At 33.1% G+C, this 10,773-nt stretch overlaps 1 protein-coding gene across 1 annotated transcript; it reads right to left on the reverse strand.

Annotated features, from left to right (window-relative positions):
* Positions 1–935: 935 nt before the first annotated feature.
* On the reverse strand, positions 936–1,406 carry LOC145565238 (uncharacterized). Its single transcript, XM_081625305.1, has one exon. It carries the CDS (start codon positions 1,404–1,406, stop codon positions 936–938), a length of 471 nt encoding a protein of 156 aa, XP_081481431.1.
* Positions 1,407–10,773: the final 9,367 nt, after the last annotated feature.

The following is a 10,773-nucleotide window of genomic DNA, read 5'->3' on the forward strand; positions in this document are numbered from 1 at the left end:
CCCTGTCATACGCCTTAATCATATCAAGCTTCAGAGCAAAGCTACCATCCTTCCTATCCCTACCCCTCTTCATAGCATGGAAAATTTCAAAAGCCACAAGAGCATTGTCAGAAATAAGACGACCCGGAATAAAAGCACTCTGATTAATAGAAATCACCTTATCAAGCAAAACCTTCAATTTATTAGCCACTGTCTTCGACACAATTTTATAAATCACATTACATCAGCTAATAGGTCGGAACTCTGAAAGTTGAGTAGGAGACTCACATTTCGGAATAAGAACAATGCAAGTGTTATTGACTTCCGATAAATCCACATCACCTCTCCACCAACTCTTCACAAAAGCAATAATATCAGGGCCAACAATATGCCAGAATTTTCGGTAAAAGAGAGCATTTTTACCGTCAAGGCCGGGAGCCTTATTGGGGTGCATTTGGAATAGAGCATTTTTTATTTCTTCCGCAGTCGGTTCACAATCCAGCATATCATTCATCTCATCAGAAACCATTCTTTCTATCCCTTACAACGCTTCCTAGAACCCCGTCGGCGAGCTAGTAGAAAACAGATTTGAGAAATATGCAGAAATCAACCTCTCTAAGTCACCCCGTTGCTCAAACTGCTAACCATTATCATCTATCAATCCCACAATTCTATTATGCGCCTTCCTCTGACTAGCTTTATGATGAAAATATTTAGTGTTTTTATCCCCATCACGAAGCTCATTAGCCCTAGCTCTAGCGTGCCAGTACGACTCCTCCAATCTATATAATGTATCAAGTTCCGCAGCAAGAGAGTTACATAACGCAAGTTTGGCACCATCCATCACACCCCTTTTTAGCTCCCTCATTCTCTTCTCCCCCTTCTTGATACTCTTCTTCACAGAATTGAACGTCAAAGCAGCCCAAGACACTAGCTTCTCACCACACATTGCTACTCTACACGCGTATATTTAGCCCTGTACTCTCATTCCACCCCTTAGCCACCACTTCACCACAATCATCTCTAGATAGCCAAAGTGATTCGAATTTTAAACCCGTCCCACCACCATTGCTACTGTCTTTTCTTTCAGTTGACAAAAAAATAGGGGCATGATCTGAATTTGTTTTGAAAATAGGCAACTTACTTACTTCAAAATTCAGGTAGAGAGTACACCAATCTTCATGGGCAATAAATCTGTCAAGTCTTTCCCTCACAAAAGTATCCATGAAATTTCCCCTCTCCCAAGTAAATATGCTACCTTTGTACCCCAAATCCCGTAAAGCACAAGTATCCATGGCATCTCGGAAAGCATCCATAAGCCTCTCACTCCTTGGTACCCCACCTTCCTTCTCATACAAGCTCGTAATCTCACTAAAGTCACCAAACATAATGCACGGCAAACTACAATCAGATTTAAGAGATGACATAAGGGACCAAGTTAAGTGTTTATTTGTTTGTTTCGGCCACCTATAAATACAAATAGCCCTCCACACAGCACAATTAATATCATCCAGAATATCAACAGCAAAATGATGCATAGAGTATGAAAAAACATTCACCTTAATATCCTTCCACTACATTCCCATACCCCCCGACCTCCCAATACTACTAATACATACACCATCAATATAACCACATTTATTTTTAATTTTATTAAGGCGTTTATCATCATTCATAGTTTCCATCACGAAAACAATATTTGGCTTATCTCTCCAACACATATCACAGAGAGCCCTAACTGTCCACGGGTTGCCAATTTCGTGGCAGCTCCAAACTTAATATTTTCATTGTTTTTCGAGAGCTTGGTCAACCCCAAGACTCCCTACTTTGAATACAGACACAACATTGCTTTCACTAATCTCACTTAGCTTCATTTTTTTCCATAGCTGGTGGCAGAGACTTGTTGGCTGTCATCAGCCGCATCTTCTAAGCTCCTTTTCTTTGACACAATGGCATCACCACAACCCTCAGACATGTCCATATCCACGGCCCCATTATCTCTTGGTGTCATGCGCCCCCTATTTGCTCCAACCCCCTTCCTCCCACCAATCCCAGTTTGATTAGCGCCCACAAGCAGCCCCTTTGAAGGCTCAACCCTAACATTCAATAGCACATCATTGCTACTGTCCATTCCACGACCTGGCGAATTTTCACCACTTTCCTGAACCGATACCGGCCTCAACACCATTTTATCCCCTCTATTGCTAGCAACAGCCATCAGTGAAATAGTTCTCGGCTTGGGAGTAGTGCAATTCGATGCATTTGAGGAAGAGAACAAGAGCTTCCTGGCAGCACCATGAGGCCCAAGCCAGATAGCCTTAGGTACATTATAGTAAGAGTGTTGCACTCTTCCTATAACCTTTAGATTTTCCATCCATTTTTTCTCCCTTTCCCTTTCAGCCTCAGGAACTTTCGAGCGATGAGGAGAAGCAGTCAAAAAAGGCCCGTATTGAAAGACCATAGGTGACTCCCCATCACGGTTATCTTTCTCCTCGCAGTCTTTATCATTGTGACCGATTCGACCACAGAAATAACAAAAATCTCCAAGTCTTTCATACTTGAAGCCAACCCATTTGGTATTCCCGGTCCCAACAGCAACTTTCATTCCCCTTCGTAGCGGCTTTGTGATATCCACCATCACTTTCACCCTCATATATTCCTCCTAGCAGAGAGGATCAGATTTATCCACCTCTAAGCAAGTAAGAATACACCAATACAGTCCCCAACATCTCAAGCAAATTGAATCGAACGTCTACCAAACGGCACATCAATAAGCCTAATCCAGAAAGGACATGAGTCAAAAGTAACATCTGAAGGTTGTTAGTCAACACAAATATCCTTCAATAGCAGAATTTTATTGTCAAAAGCCCATGGTCTACCATCCAATACCTTCCACCTATCTTTACTATTGAAAAATAAACAAGTTCATATCCACGCTACGAATCGCGACATTATCGCCAATTCGCCTCAAATTCTTCAGAACCCGCTTCATTGTATCAACGTTAAAGGGTTTCTTAGTGAGTAATTTACCCACTAAAGACAGAGCAATTCTAGAGTTCGATCCTTCTTCGATTGGAGCAGTATTCGATTGGCCAAAAACAAAATTCTCCTAATCAGTCAATTTTAAACGATCCCATTCTTTCATCAATTGATCCTCCATGGTTTGCTAACACGAGAAAACACTCGAAAATATTCAATTATAAGGAAACAGGTGTAATACCCCATATTTTTATACGTATTTTATTTTAAATAAGTATTCTGTGAGGTTTTTAAATAATTTAAAATGAATTATTTATGGAATTTTAATTATTTATTTTAAATAAGTTTGGAAATATTTTATAAAAAGAAAGTTTTATTTAATTAATTATTTTATTAAGTTGGGATTTAATTTAGGAAAGCTTTATTTTAGTAAAGTTTTATTAGGAAAGGGATTAGGAAATTAAAGATTAAAAAAAAGGAAAGTTTAGGTAAGAAGGGTTTCTAGAGAAAGGGGTATAAATATTCAACACTTGGGCAAATTAAACTTTGTCCAGAGTGGAGAATACCCAAGGTAAACTTTCTCTCCTTTCTCCTTTATTTCTTTTTTTTCATTCTTTTCCCCTTCCCCTTTTTTCGGCACTCACCACTGGCCACCACCACCACCGGTGGGCCGCCGGCCACCACCACCAGCAGCGGCGGCGCCATCAGCAGCTGGCTGTGGTGTCGTGGCTGCTGTCCAGCCACCCTCCTTCGAAAAAAAAAATTATTCTTTTTATTTTTCTTTTGTTTAATTCTAGATCTAATTATAAATTATGAGTTTTGTGATGATTTTAAGATGATTGATTTTAAGTATGGTGCAAATTAATTTTCAGATTTTTATTTTAATTAAAAAAGCCCTAATTTTGAAACCCTAAATTTATAAATAATTGATTATTGAAGGAATATGATTTAGGGTGGTCCTTTAATTTGAAGGTTTTAAAGTATAATTACAGCAAGTTTTCATGAATTAATATTGTTGGAATTTTTGTTAGTATGCTAAAAATTAAGTTTTTTGAAGGAATTTTGACTACCCATTAATTGGGATTAAAGTATGAGGTTTTAAATTAATTTTCAGCTTGTTTTAATTAAATTATATATGAGTGGTTTAATAAGAGTATATCTTGCTGGAAATTTGTGTGGAGTAGATTTTAATGCCATATTATGATTTTGGATTGTAGGAGACTTTGAAGTGAATGATTTCTATTAGTCGTGGAGATTTTAAGATCGTATTCAAGGTACGTTCGCGTACTTAGCATATTTTTGATGATGTAGTAACATGCTAGGCTTGATTAATTAATCCCAAGTAGTATCATGCTAGATTATGATTGGAAATTGTGATTTGGTTGATATTGGTGATTGAATTATGAAGTATGGTTTATTTGTGATGGATTAATGATTGGAAAGTAATCGTTTGACATGTCGTATATGAACCACACTTTTATTTATGGCATGATAGAAAACATGTTTAATTAAACTACATGTTTAATTGAGTTTGGAATATTGAGAAGGACTTTTATTATGGTTCATATAATTTTTACTGATGCTTTAAACATGAGGATAGAGCTATTTAAGTGTCTTTGAACACAGGGAATAAATTATATGTTGGTGCCTTAGTGCACTTAAGGTGTTTTCAACATCGAAGGATAGGATTTGTGGCGCATTATGCGATTAAGGTGTCTTTGACACGGAGGTAGATTTAAAAAGGGTTCAATATTAAATGTTATGTGTTCACTAATTATTCAAGAATTAAATTGGTATGTATGATTGTTTGAATAATTATTATGATTGAATGGTTATGATTTGAGAGTCATCACCTAGTCTAATAATATATAAATAACGTAAAGTGAAAGAGATTACGCACCAAAACTCTTGGAACGTATATACCTTGAGTATGAACATATGGGGGGGGGGGGGTTATGCGACTTTATATTTGACCATAACTTCTACTGGGAGTACATGACGCTGTATTTTCTTTTTATTATTATGCGCAGGAATTCCACCACTTACGAGTGGTTCTTTTATACTGGCACGGTTAGCTCCCGTGTTAGTACCCCTTTATTAGGGCAGGTTAGGGGGAAACCCGTTCGATGCGTAATCAATACTAAATAAATTATTTAGTTACTTAGTTGAGAAGTCTTGTTGTATGTTGTGTGCTTGTAAACAGGTGCAACGAGGTAAGTTATGTGTTGATAGGTGAAAGCATGTTAGTGTGTTTAATTACGCTTATGTACTCAGCTTTGCTGATTGTGTGTGTTGTGTGTTTGTTGGCCTTGTCTTTAACTTGGCCCTATGATGACCCATTTTTAATGGAGAGTAGTGGAAACAAGTAGAGAGAAGCTTTTCAGGTGATGAAGCATATTCATGATGGGCATGAGTGAAGAGCGAATCATGCTAGTTTTCATAAATTTATAATATGTTTATTGCTTTCAATGTTTTATTATATTATGTTTTTGAGACTAAGCAAAGGCTTTGAATTGGTTCGGTTTTGATAAGGGCCTACAATGGTTCCAAGTTGTAGGTTGACTTTGTTTTATTTTGGTTTGACTTTACTTTCGTTAGTTGACTTTTTAAGTTGGGACGTTTTGTATGAATTTAAAGATAGTCTTCCACTGTGTGTCTTTGATAGTTGTCTTAGCCGTTTTCACGGTGGCGATAATACCTTAGATTTTCCTAATTCGAGTTTTAAACAGAGCAAAATAGGTATTTTAAAAGAAAGGAATTTCTAGGGTATTACACAGGGCAGAAATTGACAGGAAATTGATTGGAACAGCACACACTGGAACCCTAGACGAGAGAAAACTCACGACCCTATGCGAGGGACTCCTAATTATTATTTGACTTATTTAGGTTATTGTTAGAATATATTTAGTATATATTCTATGATAATTGTATATATCTAATATACTTAGTATATATCCTCTTTCCTTAGCTTTGGTATTCAGTTGAGTCATTATTGATTCCTTTTTGAAGGAAATTGATTCCGTGACTTTTGCATTGCTAAACAGAGGATATATTTACTAATTATAAGCCTCAACTTAGGCTACAAAATGCGTATGACAGCTAATAATGCTAGATTAAAGCTAAGGGAAGAGGATATATACTAACTATATTAGACACATATTCAATTATCATAGAATATATATTTAATATATTCTAACAGTTATTTTGGAAATTTTAAATTATTAAAATGTACTACACTATATTAAGATTATTATTTTTAGACAAATATTAATTAATATCCCTTTTATATGAACCTAATTTAGGATCATTAAATATTCCATTCTATCAATTTATTAGAATAATATCAATATATGGAATACAAGATGGTAAACAATTAACTATAATAACTCAATTTATATTGAATGCGTGATCTTTTAAATTGGAATATTGTAAGATTTGTAACATAAGTTTGGCAATCATTTGTCAAATATTAAAAGGCATTTACACTTCAATTGGAAAGTTGATCATAAATATAATTGTTAATTAACCTTTTTTTGGGGAAACAATGTTATATTTTTTTTTTTTTAAAAAAAAATTTTATTTTTTACTATTATTTATTTTCAAAAATACACCAATGCCAGATTAAATAAATTAATAATTCATACATCGTTGTTCGTTGATACTAATTAATTAGTTGAATAACATTTCTAAATAAACACTACATGACATAAGCCTGATATATTGTTTCATAATGTAATGACCTATAATGTATACGATCATAACCTTCTGTTTATTATAAACATGTTAAAGTTTTCATTGTAATTTTATCAATTATTAATAGCTAAATTGAACTTGTATTGATAATCTAATGAAAATTGTTTGATGATAACATAAATATAATTACAAAGCCATCCTAATCATAGCATTCAATATGATTACAAAACTTCTTCGAGTCGTAGACAAATAAAAAAATAAAACAGTTTGTTAGCGCTAATGACCTATTTATCTTATTGGTGAATACCTTACACACAAACAGGTTTAAAAATTTAGGCTTTGCCATTTTTTATTTTTTTATTATTATCAAAAGACTTTCGAATAAAAATGGTTTCTTCTCCAATTTGTCTCACGAACCCTGACTGGAAAACTGATATATTTTTTTTGTTTTAAATTTCCGCAAAAACATAATGGGTGAATAATGATTATGCGTTGTATCTCTGGCCTTGATTGTGATAGTCAAATTAACATGTATTGTTTTAGGATTTAAATTGAACTCAAATTCGTACGAACGCTAGTTTCGAGCGAACTCAAATTTCATATATACTATGTCGATCGATGCGTATTTTCAATCTTCGTCGATGTGTGAGTGTCTTTAAGGGATAAAGATTATGATATTGGTAGTTATTTTCATCTACGAAAGAAGAACATTGACGAAGATTAGAACAGAACGATATTTTATTTTTTTAATTTTGTTAATTCAATCTTTATTTTTTATTATATCAAAAACTGATTTTAGTAAAATAATTATGTAACTAAAAAAAAGATTTTTGATAAATAAAATATTAATTTTCAAAAACAAGAAAATCAATTAAAAAAGAAAAAATCCAAAAATAGGTTTGACCAAACCCAAAAAAAAAAAGGAAAAATTAGCTGATAAGAATAGAGAATTGTGATGATCATTTTAAGACTGCCCATTATAGAATTTACCCATATTCTTCACACAAAAACCCAATTCTCTTCTTCTCTCTTATTCTTCTTTTAACCTTTCTTTTCTTTCTTTTTCTCTTTTCTATTAGAAAATCAGCCCGTATACCTTTAAAGCCAATTTCTGGGCACTTCTAGTTAGTTTTTGGAGTTCTGATGTTTCACGGAAGTTTGTTCCTCTCAAAAAATCCTTGAGGTTAGGCTCAAAAATCACCCAATTCGAAGTTATATTGAAGGGGTTTTAGTCTCTGCAAGTTCTGCCTATTCTTTCCAACGCGAATTCAATTCTCTTTAATCCTATTCCTTTATTTTCTTCATGGTTAGTATTCTAAAATATAAATACCTATTTCAAAGTTATAATTTTATAATAAAGTATTATTTAAAAATATATTTACAGTCCAAGCACATTAGATTTAGGGTTATATCTAAAGATATTGTGATAACCTTATGGTTATGTTAATTGCAAGGTGTATTCGTGATTAAACTTTGAAAGTGCGAAGTGTTGATTGATATTCGGAATCAAGGTACGTTTAGGTGGCTAGATACCTTTGAAAGTGATTGGTTTGAATAACATGTTTTATATGATTTTATTGGTGATTGAATAATATTGGTTTGAAATAATTTATGAAATAAATTATGTTTGGAGTTATTTATTTTAATATTTGTTTTAATAATGTACTTTTGAATGATTGATTTTCATATCATGTTTTGAATTATTAATCATGTTTGAATATAGAAATTGATTTGAAAAGTTTGATGAATTAAATGAAAGGTTTTTCAAAGGAAGAGTTATTGATCTTGAAAAGTTATTTATATGAGATTTAAATCTCAAGTATTTATTAAAAGGTTGATTTTGAAAGCATGTTGAATTAAATAAAAAGGAGTTTTGAGTTAACCTATTATAAAGGTTGATTTTATTCAAAGATGAATTTTATGAGGATTTATTGAAATATTTATTAAAAAGCTTTACAAGCATGATTATTATATTAATCCCACTATGTGGATTCAATGAAGACTATGGACTTCGTATGACCTACTCTTTCTCCAAAAATAGCCTTGAAATGGTGGGAGACAAGCTTGGGGGTGTGCACACCTAGAGAGGAGATTGAGTTTTTGAAAATAATTGATTTTTTTAATCATTATTATTGAGTTATTGAGTTATTGGAATCTTATTGAGAATATTTGAGAATTGGTTTTGAATCATGAGTTTGGAATTTATTGGATTAAATATTGGAATTGGTTTTAAAAGCATGTTTGCACATAAATTGAATTTACATATCTTGTAGTTATTGTACTTAGAAAATTTTGCTAATCCGTATTTTTTATTTGTTTTGGTTTTCTCTGTTTACTGTAATAGTAAGCAGTGTTGACTATTTTCAAGTTGAGTCATGAATGAGCATATGAGAGTCCTGCGATTTACATCACTTAATTTAGGAATGTTGGGTTTGTCTTTATTTTGAGTACTCATAACAATGTTACTATTTTTATAAGTATTAATAAAAGAAAGCTGAGTTTTCCACTGCAAGTTTTGTTATTGAGTTAAGTATTTTGAGTAGCCTTGTGTAATCACGCGACGGTAACAATCCTAAGTCTGTCTCTACGGTATAATTATGCTTATTATACTAGTATTTCCGTAGAGGGAGAGTTGGGGGTGTTACAGACCAAATCTGTCACCCGCCCTTCATCCATTTAACATGGATTTTCGTCCATTTATTTATGTCGGATGGATCGGGTTTGCGGATAACCGTTTAGAGTTGACATCCCTACTTATTGTCCATGTAAGCAAGTGGTAAAAAAACCAATTTTTTTTACTGATTCATTTGAAAATCGCTACTTGTTTTCTCAATAGAAAACCGCCCCTTGAGGGTTTGTTTGGTATCGCTGTAGTTTTCTGTTTTTTGGTTTTTTATTTTTTCAAAATCATATGATACATGTCATACAATAATGTATCAAAACTTAGTCAAACTTATTAAAATCGTGATAATTTTGAAAACTAATAACAAAAAAATAGTAGAAATAACTTTTTTCTTGTTTTTTGTTTAAAAAAAATAAGAAAACTGAAAACAAAAAACAATATCAAACAAGCCTTGAGGTAGGGGTTTGCACAACAGAAAACTACACTAAAAGTATTGAATTTTAAATATAGAAACCGCTACTATAAGTGGAATGCTATAAGTGGTGGTTTAGTCCTCAATAAACTACTTAAGAAATCCGGTACTTCAAGTGCGGTTTTCTAAATTAATAGTAAAAAAAATAAAGCATAATAAACTGGTGATGTAGATGGTATGGCCGTGCTTGAAAATAATACAAAAGAGACCGCCATTTGAGAATTGAATTTTTCTCTAAGGAAAGGGCTCTATTACAAGCATCTGTCTTAGCTTCCCTCATCCCTAACCTTCCTTCTATTGACACTTGTTAATCAAGATTGCAAAGACCGTGTTCACTTTGCCTTAAAATAAGCAACTAAAAAATAATTTTAATACAGTAAAAGTTAGTTTCACAAAACTAAGTAACTTTAATGAACAAATAAAATTATAAATTGTGGAATGGTAAAAAAAAAACATTTAAGTTACCAGTACATTAGAGTTTACTTTTTTTTTTTTTAATTATTATTGATTTAATTTTTTGGTAAAGGAAAGGTCACAAGAAGTTAGAACACTTTTCTTCCAAGACTATAACCTATCATATCAAAATGAATAAAAAAAAGAAAATTTACTATCTGTAACGGATCAGTGTGCTTGTGAACTTGCATAAAATAAATGACCTAAAGAAGCATAAAATTATTTATTTTGAAACAGTTAGAGAGAAGGCATCAAATCTTGAAACACTTCCACATATGTTAAAGCTTGAAAAACCATCCACATACCGTACAACTTGATTCGTGCCTCGAATTACAGATATCAAAAATCAATTAGCCATTGCTCAATTGATTTTTGCATTACTTCACTCCTATAATTTTACAGGTATCAAGTCGAATGTTAGGATCGTGTTCGGTGAGGCCGGGTCGGGTTTAACTTCAAATATGAGTCATGCTAAATTATTGTGACCATGCGAGTCAAAATTCGAGTCAGATATTTTTCGGGTCGAATCGGCCTAGTCAGGCTTTAACACGTTCCATATATCTCTTCTGTAACA

Source organism: Chenopodium album, chromosome 10 (genome assembly GCF_948465745.1).
Source record: "Chenopodium album chromosome 10, dcCheAlbu1.1, whole genome shotgun sequence".
NCBI lineage: Eukaryota > Viridiplantae > Streptophyta > Magnoliopsida > Caryophyllales > Amaranthaceae > Chenopodium > Chenopodium album.

Bases quoted from the DNA above. Each gene is read 5' to 3' on its own strand.
- LOC145565238 (XM_081625305.1), bottom strand. From the start codon at position 1,406: ATGTCATCTCTTAAATCTGATTGTAGTTTGCCGTGCATTATGTTTGGT.